The following is a 17,907-nucleotide window of genomic DNA, read 5'->3' on the forward strand; positions in this document are numbered from 1 at the left end:
TTAAACTATTTGAAACTAGAATGAATTCATTGTTTATGCTCACTGTGTCCTTGTGATCATCAACAGGGAGGGCTCTGATTCTGACGATTTACCAAATGAGACCAAACTAATTGGGGATCCACAGCTGTGTGACAAAGAAGTAACAGAAAGGGAACTTGTAGTAGGAAGTGAGTAGAGAAAAAATCTTAAAGATCTCAAGTGAGGCCTCTCAATATGATCCTCTTCCATCTTACTATTTGTTGTTACTGTTTAAAGTTGAACTTCTGTAGTTCTTTATATGCAAGGTTTTCAAATGTATACAAGTAAAATAATTGGAAGCCTTACATTGGATAAACTATTTGATATAATCTTCTTTATGTTTTGGATAGGTTTGCATTCATGAGAACCATTTGGAGATCAAGACTAAGAGCCTTGGTAGCATGGTGAATGTGATGGAACTTGAACTTCTTTCAGCAATGGAAATTGATGAAAATGTTGAAAAGGTCAAGCATATACCAAGTAACTTGAAGATGTGAGTAGACTATAACATCTAGTGCACAATCTTGCTTGTGCAATACACCAAGGAGCTTGCTTCTTAATTATATGATCAAAGTGTAGGTATGAATTAGGAATACTAGTTTGACAAAAGCAATGGTTCAATGACGTATAACATTTGATAGTAGGCCAATCCCATTTGGTGTTTATAGAAGGCCAATCCCATTTGATTTGACAAAGGCAAGCAGTTGCATGAATAAATAGCCTAGATTTCTTAAACATTGATAAATTGATTTCTTGTTTCTATTTTCTTAGGATTACTTTGTATCTTGCTGAAATAAGTCTTGTAGATGCCGGCAGGGTTATTCTCAAAAAAAAAAAAAAAATGCCGGCAGGGTAGTAAAATAAAGCTCCAAAACTAAAAAAAAAAAAACTTCTACCTAGTCTTCTATATAGATAGAAAGAGCATCACCGTGATTTGCACATGCAGGCATGCAATTGAACAACAATAAGAAATAGCATTTACTTAGAGTTTGATGAGTGCGCGTAATAACGTGGAACTTTGAAAATGTTATGATATTTTTTGTGGTTACTTGATGCCAATCAAAAACCAATTGTTATTAATGTTACTAGTATATTTGATTAAGTTATTTTTAAAATTGTCCACTATTAATCATATGGTCACCATGATTTATAAAAATTGAAAGTTAAGAAAAATTTATAAGGACATAATAAAGATTAAAATAACGATAACAAGAGCATTTAAACTACATTGTATTACCAAATAATGACAAAATAATCTTTCATGTCCAAATTGGTCATTCTACAAACATAAAGCACAAGTCAGTTTTGAGTTTACCAAACACTTTGTCACTGTTTTTGCCACTGACAGCACTTATCACTATGCCAAAAAGGCCTTCAGACGACACGCATCAGACAACATAAGTTTTGTTTTATGTCGTCTGAGTTTTTCAGACGACATAATTTTCTTTTTTGTCGTCTGAATATACACTAAAATCATACTGGTTTAATTTGGAAAAATGGTGAGCATTCAGATAACATTTGTGTAGTTGTAGAAAGTGGTGATTTCATATCTCAAATTTGGATAAATGGTAAGCATTCAGACAACACTTATATGTTGTTTGAAAAGATGGGAAAAAACCTAGCAGAAATTTTAGATTTCCCTCCAACAAGTTGAGTCTTTTCCCTCTTAAGCGCCCAAACCTTATAGTTGACTAATTAATAGGGTGATATTCAGACAACATATAAGTGTTGTCTGAATAAGGTGAGTTTGACTTTTTTTGTTTTAGGTCTCTTTTGGCATAACATAAACCCTTCGTGTTTTTTTCATTCCTACAAATTCTGTCTAAAACTCTCTGTCCTTCAGCAAAACCCCGTCTTCCTCTCCATCTCTCTCATTTCCTTCCCCAAACCCCGCAACCTCCCCAACAGCCACCGCAATCACTCTCAATCAAAAACCAACATGCCCCAAACTCCGCCTCTTCCTCTTCCGGCTCAACCCTCCGTTCAGATCCAATCCCCAGAAGGCTGCTCTCCCAAAAACAATGGTTTTTTTAATTTGGGCATTTAGGGTTCTTCTGGTTTTGGGGTTTGTCTGGTTTCTTACATTTTTCTCATGATTTTTCTTACTGCAGATTGAAATTGATGAAATCTCTCTCGCAAAGGCAATGCTTCGAGGCGTGGCTGGAGGAGGTGCGACCAGGCCTGGACGCGTGGGGCGAAGGGAAGGCAAAGTGGTGAGGAGTGTCGACCACTTTGCTGTTATTCATTTGGGCCTTGCTGACCGTTAAAACTTGTAACTCTCTCTATAGTCTGGAATTGAAACAAAAGAAAAACAGAAAGCCGGAAACGCCGTGCAGAGGCTGTAAGGAGGATCCTTAGCCTCGCCTTCGCTCTGCCATGGATTCTCGGCACGCATCTCTAGGCCGCCGAACGGTACCGACCTCTTCGCCGTCAACTTTTTTGATTCTCTATTCGTTATTAAACTTTTGATATATGGATTCGGAATATCCTCTCTTCCTTATTTGCATTTGGTTCAATTTTGCATTTGGAAGAAATTCGTCAAAAGCGAGCTGCAGAAAGATTGAGCAAAACTTCTTCGGGACCCGATCTCAGCCAGATCCCACCTATCGGTCCGTTATTTATATTTTCTTCAACTTCTCTGTTAACTTTGGAATTGAATTTTACCTTCTATTATCGCTCATAATTTTCTGTGCACAGATAATGGAGGAATGAGAAAATCGGAGAGCGCAAATCGACTCTCTGAGGTAGGAGAAAAGAACCTTTTTTTTTTTTTTTCAAGTTTATATGATTTGATTAACAATTTGCAATTCGCTGCAGAGATAGAGAGATATTCGTATAGAATCTTTGCATAATTGGTAGTTTAAGGTAATGGTTGAGTTCTATTAGTTTGAATTTTGATTTTGACTTGAATGTGTTCTTTTTATGCTTGTTTTAGATTAGGTTTGCCAACCTCAAGTAGTTATTACAAAACCATACTTATGTTTGCAAAGTGCTGCCGTGATGGAAACTTGGCCTTTTGATTCTGTGAACACGGATCACCTCCTTTGGAGTCTGGGATTCGCATACATCAGTTTTTGAAGGAGTTTTGAGCACCACTTTACTTGACAAGTCACCCATATCTATGCCATCCAGTAGATGGGTATTCTGCACATCGATATTTATTGCGGATTGTTTTGCAATTTTAATGTTCCCGGATTTAATTTATTGAACACTTAAGTGGGGTTATATACACTATCATATCTATTTAGAAATTAAATTTTGTGTACGAGTATGATTAATTAGTCATTCATGATATAGTTTTCAAAATGATACAAGAACGGTGCTGATGTACATAGATATTAATCACTATCTTAAAACTTTATTATTCTAATATTTATAACTAGTATATAGAAAATTTTGCTGGTAGTTTGCATTAAACTGAGTATGTACTGGACTTGCTGTTGGACCTAACTACTTCATGACTTCAAATTTTACATTTTCTTTTGTTATAAATGAGTAATTGAAGGGAACAAGTTCTCAATATTATTAGCTCAATGGTGGATATCAAGGCAATATAAACTGTCCCTAAAATCATTTGGCCAAAATAAAAAAAGTCGCTTCATTTTTGTGATTTGTAAATATTCTACTTTTACCAGTGTTTGTCTTGGAGTATAGTGCAAATGTGGAAGCTATCTAGCTGCACAAGGTATATAACAACAAAGTTTTGTCCCCTTTTCTAGGGCCACAACTCATGTATTTTTTGCATTTGAAACATGCTAAGAAAACACTGAAATTCTTTTTTTTTTTTTTCTGGTATCTGGTTAATAGTTTCTTCATAGGAATTTGAAATACAGTCTCTTTGATGTGCACTGATATACTCATGGTCATGTTCTTTTTCTCTTTTCCCTTTTCTTTTGTAGTTAAATGCTGATAAAAGCCCTTTCCAGCTAACCTTTGTTAATCAGGTATCCACTCGATCTCTTTGACTACAGTTGCAATGTCAATGTTTTGGACAGCAGCATCTTGCTTAAATAGTTTCACATTTTCAGTTTTCAGAATGTTTGTATATACTTGTATGTTAAATGCCCGGTTTTTGCAATTTCCTTGGTATTGAGTGTAACAAGTCTACCAGTTTTTTTACTTGCATGACATGAAGTTTAAGTAGCGATCTAGAAGAATAAGTAAGCGATTGATTACTCTGTTGTCCAACATTTAAAACTTGATTGTGTATGCTCCCATTGTGCTTGTTTAACAAAGATAACAATTTATGGATTTTAAACTAGGGCATGATTCTATAGTATGTTTTCTCCACCTGCAATCTACACTAATTGAAAACTGTTTATGTACTTATAAAATTCGTAATTCTGATGACATCTGGAAGTTGAAACCAACTTCATTGAAAAGTTACTGATGATTGTTTTATCATCATAATTCTATAGTTGGTGGCAAAGTTGTTCACAGTTAGCAATATTATTTATTTTATTTGTTTCTATTTTTGTGAGGATTTCCATAGGTGAAGCGATGTGCAGAGATGTCAAGAAAGCTGCGCTTTTTTAAGGATCAAATCAGTAAAGCTGGTCTGCTTGGGTCTATACGTCCAGTTTCACAACCAGATATTGAGTTGGAGGAATTAGAGGTCTATTTCTATATCGCTGCTCTAGCATTGTTCTTCCTCTTTCTCTGTCTGTATTCCCTCCCTCTGAGTTTTAAGTTTGCAAGAGTAATAGTAATGTTAAGCTGGAACATATTGTTTAAAATGGCACTAACCAATTGCACCCTTATCCATGGAGCAATTTCTTGTAAACTGATAACATTCATGTTTGTATTTCTTAATTCCAGTTTCAACTTGGTGAGCACGAACATGAGCTAATTGAAATGAACTCTAATAGTGAAAGACTTCGACAATCATACAATGAGCTCCTGGAGTTCAAGATGGTATTACAAAAGGTAATTTTCCTTTTTATTTTCTCTCCATATTGGTGGTGTATTTGCAGCCTCGCATCAGCTGTTCTGTTTTTAGTAGTTCATAAAATATTTGTGCTGCATGTGTGTGCATGGGTTAATTGATTTTGTTTTCCGTTTCCGTTGGTTTTGAACTTTCAGGGGTTTTAATCTTTCAGGGGTTTTGTTTGTGTTGGAGTTTCTGATCGTAGTGATCAATTGGCCTGGTTTGAGGTAAGTTGTTTGCTGATTTGAGTTTGATTTTCGGTTGGTTTTTGTGGTAAAGTTATAGTCTTTGGCCATTTGAAAACTTTCATTGATTCTATAGCTCAGAGTATTCAGATAAACAAGAAGCCTTTGATTTCAAAGGTAAACTAATTAGGTCATTGATGTGTGATCTGTGCGTGACCTATGTAGTTTCGCAGCAGGAGATAGTTTCTCTGTACGAGATGTTCTGTCAGCTCGATCATAGTGGCGGAGGTACGTGACCTAAGGTAAAATTCCAGTTTCTTGCTGTCTAAACTCACTCAGTCCTTGGCTGCTTTAAACAATTTTAGGCTATAACTTTAATTTCAGTTTTGTTTAGGTGCTGTACTCTGTATACTAACTTTCTATGCGAGTTTGCGTCTTTCAATATAGCTAATTCTATCTACTTGGATCATTCTCTTATGACAAGGCAATCCAAATATGGTCATGGCACTAGCTGGGAATAAAGCAGATCTAGTAGAGTCAACTCTCGGTCAATATGCACTTGTTGCTTTATTTTAGCATTCTTACTATGGTGTTTGAAAGCTTTTAAATTTTTTATTTTATTCTTTTCTTATAAGGGAACACGTAAAGCCATGAAAGATGTTTGTTTGAAATATAATCGATGTCAAGATTTTGCTTCTAGTTAGTTTGTTAGTCATGAGGTATCATCTTGTTTCTTGCTATGTTCTTGCTCTAATTGGGCTCGTCGTTTGAAGGTTTTTGTTGTTTTCTTTCAAGCTAATATGTTCTCTAATCTATTCTCTGATTTGCTTCAAAGGGCTGTAAGACATCATTTTGCTCTTTGTGCTGGCTTGCTGTAAGAAAATGGATCCTTATTTACTGGCTATCATTTTCATGGATGCCCACAATAGCAAAGACAAATTTAATCATGCTTTGGTAAGCTTTTTTCTTTTCTTTTCTTTGGTAAGGACACTTGAGTAATGTGGCTTGATGTTTTGCTATTTTGTTTATTATTCTACTAAACTGCTTTGTCCTTGGTTGCATGATATCTGATCCAGCAAAACAAGGATATAACTTCATTCTATGTGCATATTATCTGCAGGGTTATGCATATATACTCACGCACCCCGGAATACCTTCCGTCTTCGATGACCACTTCTATGATTCGGGTGATTCCATTCATGATCAGATTGTGAAACTGGTACAGCAGTATGGCTAGCTAGTTCTTTTATTAACTTGTGTCTAGTAGAAATTCTTCATTCTTTAAGCATTTGGACTTGTCTGCATGTCCAGATTAGTAGATATGGGTCATTTTGAATTGATATTCATGATTAGGTTTGTGTATATGAGACAATGGTGGATTAATGGAAATTGTAATGAATGATTTTGGATGTAGATTTTATGGTTTCGTACTTTCATGAATGGGCAATTTTAGTTTCCAGAATGTATGCATACCAATTGTAACGGGGACAACTAATATGTGTTATCTCAAATTGCAAGCTACAACAAAAGCACACCAAAATGTGTGGTTGCAACTGCACACAAACAACACAAAAATCAATTAGAAGTGTATTGTCTTTTTGGCGTTCGTACAACAGAAAATTGTAGTCTGAATGGAAAAACAACAGTCCCTTTGATATTCAGACCACAAATATTTGTCATGTTAATAACCTCAGACGACAGAAATATGTCTTGCAAATATGCTTCACACAATAGAATTTATATCAGAATGTAGTTGTTTTGTTTCTCATACAACACAAAACTGTTGTGTGATTACGTTTAAAGATACATATCGCAATGGTCCTGAAATGCAAAACTCATCAGACGACACAAGATTTTTATTTGTTTATGTCGTCTGAAAAATCAGACGACAGAAGTGTTCTGTCGTCTAATACCCCCAAGTTCTGTCGTCTGAAAAATCAGACGACAGAAGTGTTCTATCGTCTGATACTCCCAAGACACGACACCGTACTAGACGACATATTTTGGTTCATTCAGACGACAGAACTGTTCTGTCGTCTGAAGGCCTTTTTGGCATAGTGTATTAAAAGTCAGTTTGCCAAACACTCAGCCGCTTTGCTTTTCAGTCACTTATTTCCAGAAATAAGCAGAAGCCAGCTTTTTTTAAAAGCACAGCCATACCAAACACACCCATAATAGGTGCTTGTAAGTTAGTTATACTCATGTCTGGTATTTGACTTGTTATATGTGCATCTGCCAAATAAAAAGATGAAAAGAGATAGAAGCAAAGACTTATATTCTTGCTTGCTCAGTTTGGCCACCGATTGAAGTCAGACGAAACTAGGTGTTTGAATAAATTCTTCAAATCAGCTCCTTAGTGAGTATCCTTCAGCGAACGACTGACAGTTGTTCGTGGCTGATGTCTAGATGAGCGTGCCTAGGTAATTGAAAGGGGAGGTAGTTCGGTGGTCAGACCGGGGAGTCCACGGAGGATAGTGACTGTGGCCGCTGATATTAGCGGAAGAGAAGGTGGCTGGTAGCGACGATGCTCGGCGAGAGTTGTGAATTTATCATTGGGTGCAGAGAGTGAATCTGAGTATCCAGAGTTTAATGGGTGTCCAGTGAAGAGAGGTCGATGACCCTCATGGGTATGTCCCGCGAAGAGAGGATTAATTTGGAAGCAAAGAAATTGGCAAGTGACCTTGGGGACAGGGTCAATGTCTGAGCAGATTTGTATGATGAAGAGATGACATTTGATGGTGTGCGTCAAAGAGGAGAGCGACTGGTGGAGAGAGAGAGAGAGAGAGGCTGTTTCCAGCGAATAGTGGAGAGAGAGAGAGCTGTTTCCAGCGAAAAGAGAAAGAGTTGCTTTCGGCAAAGAGATAGGACTGTATCCTTGGCAGAGAGCAGGTTAGGAGCTTGGTGGAAGTAGCTGTGTTTGCCGGTTTCGAAGGAATGATGAGAGGGGTTGAGCAAATTGGGTGTCCAGCGAAACCTGGTGCCCAGTGAAGGGAATTTAGGGTTTTCTGATATTTGAAGCAATGGTGCCCAAAGAGGAGGAGAAAATGTCGTCTAGCGAAGGAGATGGAGGTCCAGGCAATGGGGTGTGTCCGTTGGGGCCGGATAAGCATAAGTTCCGCTGGTCTTAAGCGGAAAGGAAGGTAAGGGTGACGAGTTTCGACGAGCTGTCGTGTCCTTCGAAGGGAGATGATAGGTTCGATTGGCGTTCGCTGATGATCTAGGGAGGTCAGCCGGTGAAGATGCAGCGAAGAAGAATGGGTGTCCAAAGGAGATCTCCGGGTGGCCTACTGGCCTGAGCAATTCACACTTTTAAAAAAAAAAATTTATCATTTTGTTGAGGACCTCTTTTAGTGACCATCCGTTGAACTTTCTTCTTGCATCCACTAAGGGATGACCGGACGTCCGCCAGAGTTGACCTGAAGTGGCTTTTTGATCGGATTCCCGTAGACGACACCAATACATGAATTTCGAGAGAGGAGAGAGAGGGACACAAGATGTATAGTGTTTCACCACCCGTTTTGAGATGACTACATCCACTTGAAAGTTATACTATATAGAGTGTTCCATGCTATCTAAGTATGAGGAGTCCCCTTTTATAGGTAAGGGAGGCTCCATCATTTCCCTTATGTTCTACTATGTGGGATATAAAAGTGTTATACTAGTAATATAAAGGTTGTGATAGTATACAAGAGACTATTCTAGTGTAAAACAATGCTTATTATGAGGCAACTTGGTGAGGTCGGGAGGGTGGCCTCCCGGTGAGGTCTTGGCCGACTTCCACCATGACTTTGTAGCTTGTAGGTTGTTCTTCAGGATCCAAGTCATAGTCGGGCCCTGCCGTGGCTCGTGGGCCCACCAAGAAGGTGTCAATTATGTTTGGTGACATCAATTATGTTAGAGGAATCCCCAACACAACTTATAAGAAATATTGGCGAGGGAATATAAATTTTTTAGAGGGATAAATTATGTAATTTTGCATTTGACAGTGGGAAATGGAATTAGAATACCATCCCTGACTAGGTAATTCTATTTAGACTTTATGAGGGAGTCAATTTCCAGTCAGATCTCATTTCTTTCCAATCTCTAACTACAACCAAAGTACCAAACAACACCTCTAAATGAAAAATAAAATTGATTCTGATTCCATGCCATGATTTCCTGCCGTTCAAATGGGGCCATAGTGTTTATTTTCAAGGTAATTGTCGTATTTATGGTAGGGAAAATGTCCATTTGTCTAAATTTGAGCTACACTAACACCACTTAGGCCCATTTTGGGATTGATTCGCTTTAAGAAAAATCAGCTTTTGTCTAAATTTTTTGATTTTATTGTGTTTGGTAAATAAATAAAAAGCAGTTTTAATTGAAAATTACAGGTCTCTGGCTACAGATTTTAGAAGCAACCTTTGGGTTGCTTTTAGAAGTTGTTTTCAATTAAAACACGCTCTGAAGTTGTTTTATGTATTGACAGTACTTTTAAAATTAGTATTCTTTACCAAACACAAACTTGTTTTATTCACAGCTGATTATTCTCACAACACAGCAACAACAGTTTTTTTTTTAAAAAGTCAAAACAATCCGAAACTAGCCCTTACCCCAACATCTTATAAGATTGCTCAATTACCCAACAAATTACATATTTTTTGCCCTAATACCCAATTAAATTTTTTTTATTGTATTTTGTTTATGGATTAATTCTAGTTTACCCACTTCAACTTTAGGTCGAGTATCATGTTAGTCCCTGTTGTTCTAATTTCATCAATAACACCCCTACACTCTCAATTTTAATCAATCGTGTCCAATTCTCTAAGTTGCATCCAAAATTTTCGTCAAGTGATGACGTGGCAGGGTGGTCTGGCCCACACAAAGGGGTAAATTGGACAATTTACATATTTTTACCTCCACGCCTTCGTCTCTTGCATTTTGCACGCCCTCCACATACCAGTTTTCAACACATTTGCCTTGTACACCGATTCCGACTACGGCGACACTCAATATCGGTAGAGATCTCTTCGTTTTGACGTTGGCTAGATCTCCATGGTGTTCATTTTCCTTAAAAGTGACTCAAGAACGAGAATCGAACATCAGAAGCTTCGGCTGTTCATGGTGGTTTCCGGTCGAATTCTTCGACTCCGGCGACGGCAGCAGACGAGACCAATGGTGGTAACCTCTTCTTGGTGACGCGAAGTGGTTTCCGGTATTCTTTGGTTTAAACGTTGACCATGACGTTGGTTCGAAGTTGGGAAGCTTCCGGCGATTTCGATGCATTTTCCGGTGACTCCGGTCACTGTTGATGATGAGTGAGGTATGAAATTTGATCCTCTTGGTGAGCTCTACGTGTTGGTATAATTGAATTTCAGGTTTGATTAAGTTCTGGAAGAGGTGGTATTTTGGGTGATTTCGGCGGTGGCCGAAATCGCTGTTCACGGTGGCGCTTTGGCTATTCTGGGTTCATCTCTGACCTTAATATGTGTTTATGGATAGTTATCGATGGTTAGTTGTAGTTAATTTCCAAAATTTAGGCTGGGTTCATCTAAAGTTGGAGGTTGGATGGGAGGAAGTGTTGTTTTCGGTGGAGAGCTCCGGGACGCATAAACAAAGGCAGGAGGTGTGAGGTTCTGGATTGTCCTATGCTGATGTGTGTGAGGAAGATGGAGAAAGCAAAACAGGAAGTATAGATGTTACTGATTCTGGTGCGTTAGAGATTATATAAATTTGGATGATGATGAGGTTTAATGACTAGTATCTAAAGAAGCTGAATTGTAAGAATCCAAAATCCAGTGTATTTAGTGTTGAATCTAGTTATGAACTTATGATAGTTCACTAGATCCAGGTGATAAAAAGTTAAAAACTATCATGAGAATGAAGTATCCTCAGCCAGTCAAGAGGTTGTTGGTGAGAAAGATGAAGAAGCATCATCTTTAGAAAAATCAGAAACTATTTTGGGGTCTAAGAGGAAGAACTCAAACGGCGATGAAGATGTTAAGTAGCTAGAATACAAGAATTGTGATGGGATGTTAAGCAGCCTGGTTGCAAGAATGGTGTTGGGTTTTCTGGCCTTCTGGGTTCGTCTCTGTTCGGAAACAAGGAAACCCCCTAATCAAAAAGTAATGAACCCTAAAGTTACAAGGGGTATTATCGGTATTTAGCTTTCTGTCTCCTGCCACATCATCAGTTAACAAAAATTTTGGATGGAGCTTGGAGAATTGGACACGACTGATTAAAATTGGAAGTGTAGGGGTGTTGTTGATGAAATTGGAACAACAGGGACTAACATGATGTTGGACCTAAAGTTGGAGTAGGTAAACTGAAATTAATCCTTTGTTTATTTTTGGAACAATTTTGCCCTTTATCACTTAGAGAGAGAGTGGAAGAGAGAAAAGTTATTGGAGACTTCGCCGGACTCCAGTCACCGGCCGTCGGAATCCAGTGGCCGGAAACCTCGTCGAAGGTCTACATAGATGTCACCGGAGACTTTTATTGGGGGGAAATAAAAGTTTATTGGTGAAAAAAAGGTAATCTCCCTCAAATTAGACAAATAAAACTTTGATTAAGGAAGAAGATGAGGAGATTACATCAATTCAAACTTTTAATTGTATTCTAAAAAAAAAAAACTTTCTATTGGGAGGAAATAAAAGTTAATAATATTTTATTGGGAGGTAATAAAAGTTTTATTGCCCCCAATAAAAATTTATTGTCCCGCAATAAAAAAAATTATTGGGGTAAATAGTCAATAAAAAATGAAGATATTCTTGATTTTGAAAATTGGTGATGACAGTAGTGTGTCAATCTGGGAGGATCCGTGGCTTCCACTTCCTCATAGTTTTAGACCTTTTTTGTTGCCCATGATGGGTACTAAAGAGTTAATGGTGTGTGACATTATTTATCAAGATACTAGAGAGTGGTGCTTACCTTTGATACAAGAGCTATTTACGATGGAAGAAGCTTCTATTATTGCCTCTATACCACTGAGTCTACGGCATTCACAAGATACATATATTTGGCATTATGACCGGCATGGGGTTTATTCAGTGAAGAGTGGCTACCATTTAGCTAGAACCACTGAAGGGCTCGCCGAACAGGCGTCGTCCTCTACAGGCATCATAAGTACGACTGGGAAATACTGGCTTAAACTTTGGAAGGCAAATGTTCCACCCAAGATACGTTCTTTTGTTTGGAGGCTTTGTAAAAGAAATCCTGCCGACTAGAATAGCGTTATCATGTAGGGTTTCCCTACCTACGTTGGAATGTGTTCTCTGTTGCAGTGTAGTGGAAACTTGCATGCATGTCTTTAGAGACTGCCCAATCATAAGAAGCTTTTGGGCCCACAGCCCTATCCAATTAAAGCACAAGCTGTTCCCATTTGCATGCATGCTAGATTGGATAATTGCAATTATGGAGACTCTTTCTTCTTAGGAACTTGACATCTTCTTTGTCTCTTTATAGGCCATTTGGTGTGAAAGAAATAAGATATTATGGGATGGGGGAGATTGTAACCCACTGAACATGTCTGTTTGGGCGTTAAAATTGCTTGAGGACTATCAGAAGGTTCATCCAAAAACGGAAAAGAAGAGAAGTCGTCCTAAAGCAAGATGGAGCTGCCCACCAAGTGGGAGGTTCAAGATTAATGTTGACGGTGCATACCTTGCTGCAACTGGGCAAGGAGGAGTGGGAGTTATAGCCAGAGATGAATGGGGATGCTGTGCAGCTGCGTTGTCCAGACATGTTCCATTTGCAAGCTCTGCGTTGCATGTGGAGGTCGAGGCGATATGTGCCGGTCTACTTATAGCCATACATCAACAATGGAGTGAAGTGGAGATTGAAAGTGATAGTGCTATAGTAATGATTGCCCTGGCTAGAGATGGAGATGACTTGTCCGAGGTTGGTGCTATTTTAAGTGATTGTAAGTCCTATTTACAAGATTTTAATTTTATCTCCCTTAAACATGTCTTTCGTGAAGCAAATGGTGTTGCACATAGACTTGCACACCTTGCTAGTACATCCATGTTGGATGAGTTTTGGATAGATGACACTCCTGATATTATTCAGGATGTCTTGATTGAGGATGAATGTATTCCAACACGAGGTTTAGGCTCTATGTCCCTCTCATTTGTCACGCCCCGGATTTTGAATAACAAATTCAAATCCGAAACATGAATTAATACAACTCACATAAATACAACCTGAATTTTTTTCTCAAAACAACCACACCTCACATCGCTCGATATTACATAAACCAAATCTCAAATTTGTTTATTACAGCACACTCTCACCAAATTATAAATGTAGCTCAATGAGCATAACACACCTCACAAAAGAAAGTCAGATTCACACAAATGCAGCTACTCTACGCAGCTCGATCACCTTTCTGATTTTCCTGACCTGTAGGATTACCCGCTACACTGTTTGAATAGTGTACCGGGATTGCAACAATACAAACCCGGTAAGCTTTTTGCAAAGCTCGTATGAGTAAATGAAAGGATTGCACGATTTAAAGTAACCAAATCAACTCAAGCATAAATTCAACTCAAGTATTTTCTTTGCATAATAATTGAAGTGTACAACGTCACTTCAAGCATCAATCAACTCACATCTCACAATGACTACTCAAAAACAAACAACTTCTTACTCAATATATACTCACAGGCTTATGATTTATTTATATAAATCATCCCATGCAGTATATTATACTTACAGGCTTATGATTAATTATATTAATCACCCCATTCAGTATATCATACTTACAGGCTTATGATTAATTATATTAATCACCCCATTCAGTATGTCATACCCAAGGGCATATGATAACTCGTTTATCCCCCAAGCAGTATGATGTACTCAAGGGCATACGATAACTCAAGGTTATCCCCCTAGCAGTATAGTGTACTCAAGGGCATACGATAACTCAAGGTTATCCCCCTAGCAGTATAGTGTACTCAAGGGCATACGATAACTCAAGGTTATCCCCCAAGCAGTACAAAGGCAGACAGACTAAAGCTCTAACTGAATCGTAGAGTGTCACCTTGGCCAAGGTTCACCCTTACGAAAATATTTGCCTCAAATCACTCGACTCCTCATTTAACTCATCTCAACGACTCAACTATAGCACTTTACTCAATTACTCTTTATCACACTCAACTCAACCTATAAGATAAATTATATCTTCTAGAGAGTAATGCTCGAATTGTAAATCAATCGCATCAATTCCACACTTCACCAAATACCACACATCCAATATATATTCCACGTAAATATATATATACGTAGTCACCCACACAAGAATGACCACTAATACCAACTATAGTTCACATGCATTAAAATCAGGAAATTCATTTTTATAGTTTAAATACATTTTACTTACCTATGGACCGTAGTTGAGCAAGTCCATATAATTTAAAACAAATATTTATTTTCATAAAACAATTTTCACAATTTCCCAATTAAATAAAATCACCGAATTTCGGTTCGTGAATGAACCATGTGCGATTTACTCACCTCGATATTCCCGCTGCGTCTTCAATTCAACACAATACACACCGAAACCGCTCACCCAAGGGAGACCGTCAATCACCTCACAACATTTTCAGATCGGATGAACCCTAGTTTCCAAATCGTGCGAATTCGATCACCACAGCTCGATTTGATGCAACCCACCTTAGGATAAATGATCTACATCCTCAGGAGTGCAGAATCCCTTCAAGAAAAATGGCAAAAGGTGACCGGAGGAGGGAGAACAATAGTGGCGAAGTGAGGCGATTTCCAACTCGGCTGCACCATGTTCTTCGACTTGCAGAGACCACCACGATGGTTATTTCCCATCGATGTCTTCTTGAAAGTTTTAAAGGACTTCAGGGCGAACGAATTTTCTTTTGGAAGCAAGTCGATTAGAGGTCTGTGGAGGGAGATATGGCCGGACAAAGGAGAGCCCAGAAAACGGTGGGGGAAGAGCGATTTTGTCGTTGGCAGTCCCACTTCTCGGTCTCGATTCTTCTTCTCCAGCTCGTTTCAAGTTCGATTGGTTGCCCAGACTTCATGTATAGACCAAGGCGAGCAAAAGCCCTCCAAGAACTCGGCCAAAGGTGGCCGGAGTTGGGAGAACGATGGAGGCGAAAGGAGGAGGCGCGGCTGGGCTCGGGAGAGAACTGGGGAGGGATTTCTGGAATTCTGGAAATTCTGTCCTTGTTTTCAATTTCCGGAAATAGAAATGTATTTATACCAAAATGGAAATATCTTCAAAAATCCATAACTAATTCACACGAACTCCGATTTTCGCGTTCTACATATGCACGAGTTCGTATCGACGAGCTCTACGACTTTCATGAAGGAAATTTTCCCAAATTCCGTAAGCATAAAAAGTCAACTTTTCACGAGCCCCTAACTTATGTTCGTTTTCGAATAAAACTTGTTTGAACTAATTCCACCACTCCTCCGAGCTTCGTACTTTCTCCCATGACCACAAAATCATTTCCAAAATGTCATCGGAAATTAACTTGAATTTTCGGGGTATTACATCATTATACTCTCAAAATAGTATAAATAATAATGTAGGGAGGAGAACTATATCTCCAACCTAACGGGAGACCCGTGCCCGTTTTAAAAAAAAAAACAAAAAAAAAAAAAAAAACCTTATCAGACGACGCTTTTCACACAATGAAAAAAAAATTTCCGTCGTGTGTTAATGGAAAATTGTTTCACACTACACCAAAAGTTCAATCAAACGACAGTTTTTCACTGACGTCTGATAAGGGGTGCTACTGTTGTCTATCTCAATGCCGTCTGATAGTTGAATAAGAGAATACCATGAAACTGTAGTCTGAGATTGTTTTGCACAAGAGCACTGACTAACGTGACTATATATTGTCTGAACACCAGAAAGAACAACAACGCCCAATATCTCAACTCTTGTGCAAATCTACTTCAGTCAACAACATTATGGAGGAAAGAAACTTGTGAAGAATTGTTTGAACCCAAAATACGACCGCACCTGAACGGTGCTGGCACGCCCACACAAGAAAAGAGACTGTTGACCAGCTCAAGAAAAACTGGAGCCAAACAAGAACAATCAAAGAACATTGGCTTGTAAATAAACTGTTGTTTGAATGAAGCTTCTACATCAAATGACTAGCTATTTTCTATTGACTGGATTTAAACAAGACAACAGAAAATCGAAGAAAGCATTGTCTGTTTGTATTTGATACTACAAGTTTCTTAAAAAAACGTACTATTGTTTGAATTTTTATTGGACAATGGTTTTGATGTAGAGTCTTGTTGTGCTGAAATGGCTCCAACAACAGTTTTTGCTATCTTTTTTTTTTTTTTTTTGACTTTGTCAAGGGGAACCCAAAGGCTTCCTAGGCCCAAGATAAACCCCTTCGGCGCATGTGAAATGCTCCAACTGTGCATTGCAGCACAGTGCCTCGCCACTTTGACAGCTTCGGGGTTCGAACCTAGGTTGGGGAGCACACCCAACTAGGCAAGAACCACTAAGCCACTTGCAGTTTTTGCTATCCATTTAGTTGTGTTTATCTCCCTTGAACAATTGTTTTTATTTAATTGAGAGTGGTATGAAAGTGACTGATATTTTACTAAAAGCAACTTTGATACATATAATAAACTCCAATAGATCCAACAAAGACAATTTCATAAAGCATTAATCCATTTCATTAGCTTAACAAGCTTTCAAGTTTCATAAGCTTTACATGATGATAAAGAAGAATACAATTTGCTGGGTGATCCATTTCATTAGCTTAACAAGCTTTCAAGTTTCATAAGCTTTACATGATGATAAAGAAGAATACAATTTGCTGGGTGTTCCAAGCTTGATCTCCGAGTGATTGCATGGGGTTACATTGGCACTATTCCAGTGTTCAACATTTCCTCTGCTCTGTTGTATCTCCCAATTAACATCGCACCTAAACAAAGGGCATATCAGCAATCATTTTCTAAATCCAATTATTCTTTCTGCCAAGCAAAATTGAAAACACAAATGTCATCTGTATCAAAAACTGAAGGAATGAGAATTGAAGAAAGCAAATTATCCAATCAAAGCAACATTGAATATAATGAAGTACAAGAACTAACAATTCAACACAAAGAGATCAGCAAATCACTTCTTTAGCTTTCTAAAATTGTATGTCCAGTTACTTCTAAAGCAACCTCATCTAAAACTAATCCAAATTCCAGAAACAAGAGCATTCCCAGTGTCTTCAAATTTGATATGAATTGCAATAAGTCAATTTGTGAACTCTACTTGTCAAAGGACGTCTCATATCTTCTAAACCTCAAAGCTTGACTCAATGCCAGCTATCCACTAATATACAACACTTTTGAGAAACTTTCGTTGTACAAAGATGTCATGCATCGTACATAATTTGGGCCGTACCCTTTTGTTCATCTTCTTTTCTTTTCCTTTTTCTTAAAGGAGAAAAAATCCAAAAGACGAAGGGGCCATCTTTGTCCATTGACCCAGTCAAACATTAACCCCGCCTTTTCCGTTGCTCCGTTCCCGGAGGCGGGTAATACCCAAAATTAGATTTCCGACGCAGAGGCAAACCTTTTCTCATTCCTGCTGTTGCCACCTAACCCCTCTCGGACAAAACCGTCATTTCACTCCTGCGCGGCGGACCTCATTCCGACGTGGCACCAGACCGTTGGCTAGAGCAATCATCCACAATAACAACCAAACCGGAAAAACAGGAAACGAATTCATTAGCAGCTAATCCATTACCTTTTGACACTCAAAAATTTTAAAAAATAAAAATTAAAAAAGAAAAATCTACC

At 38.3% G+C, this 17,907-nt stretch overlaps 1 protein-coding gene and 1 long non-coding RNA gene across 3 annotated transcripts; both read left to right on the forward strand.

Moving 5' to 3' along the window:
- The first annotated feature begins 2,832 nt into the window (after nt 1–2,832).
- On the forward strand, nt 2,833–5,161 carry LOC133727316 (V-type proton ATPase subunit a1-like). The gene is made up of 5 exons (XM_062154910.1): nt 2,833–3,157; nt 3,918–3,962; nt 4,511–4,633; nt 4,837–4,944; nt 5,101–5,161. Exons 1-5 carry the CDS (start codon nt 3,140–3,142, stop codon nt 5,107–5,109), a joined length of 303 nt encoding a protein of 100 aa, XP_062010894.1. The 5' UTR covers nt 2,833–3,139; the 3' UTR covers nt 5,110–5,161.
- Nucleotides 5,162–5,417: 256 nt separating this feature from the next.
- LOC133727317 (uncharacterized) lies at nt 5,418–6,557 on the forward strand. 2 transcript variants are annotated; one of them, XR_009855114.1, is made up of 3 exons: nt 5,432–5,849; nt 5,966–6,084; nt 6,251–6,557. It is a non-coding gene; the product is annotated as an uncharacterized LOC133727317 (long non-coding RNA). The 2 variants fall into 2 exon arrangements; XR_009855113.1 differs by having other exon boundaries at nt 5,418–6,084.
- The last annotated feature ends 11,350 nt before the right edge of the window (nt 6,558–17,907 follow it).

This window comes from Rosa rugosa, chromosome 1, assembly GCF_958449725.1.
Source record: "Rosa rugosa chromosome 1, drRosRugo1.1, whole genome shotgun sequence".
Classification (NCBI taxonomy): Eukaryota; Viridiplantae; Streptophyta; class Magnoliopsida; order Rosales; family Rosaceae; genus Rosa; species Rosa rugosa.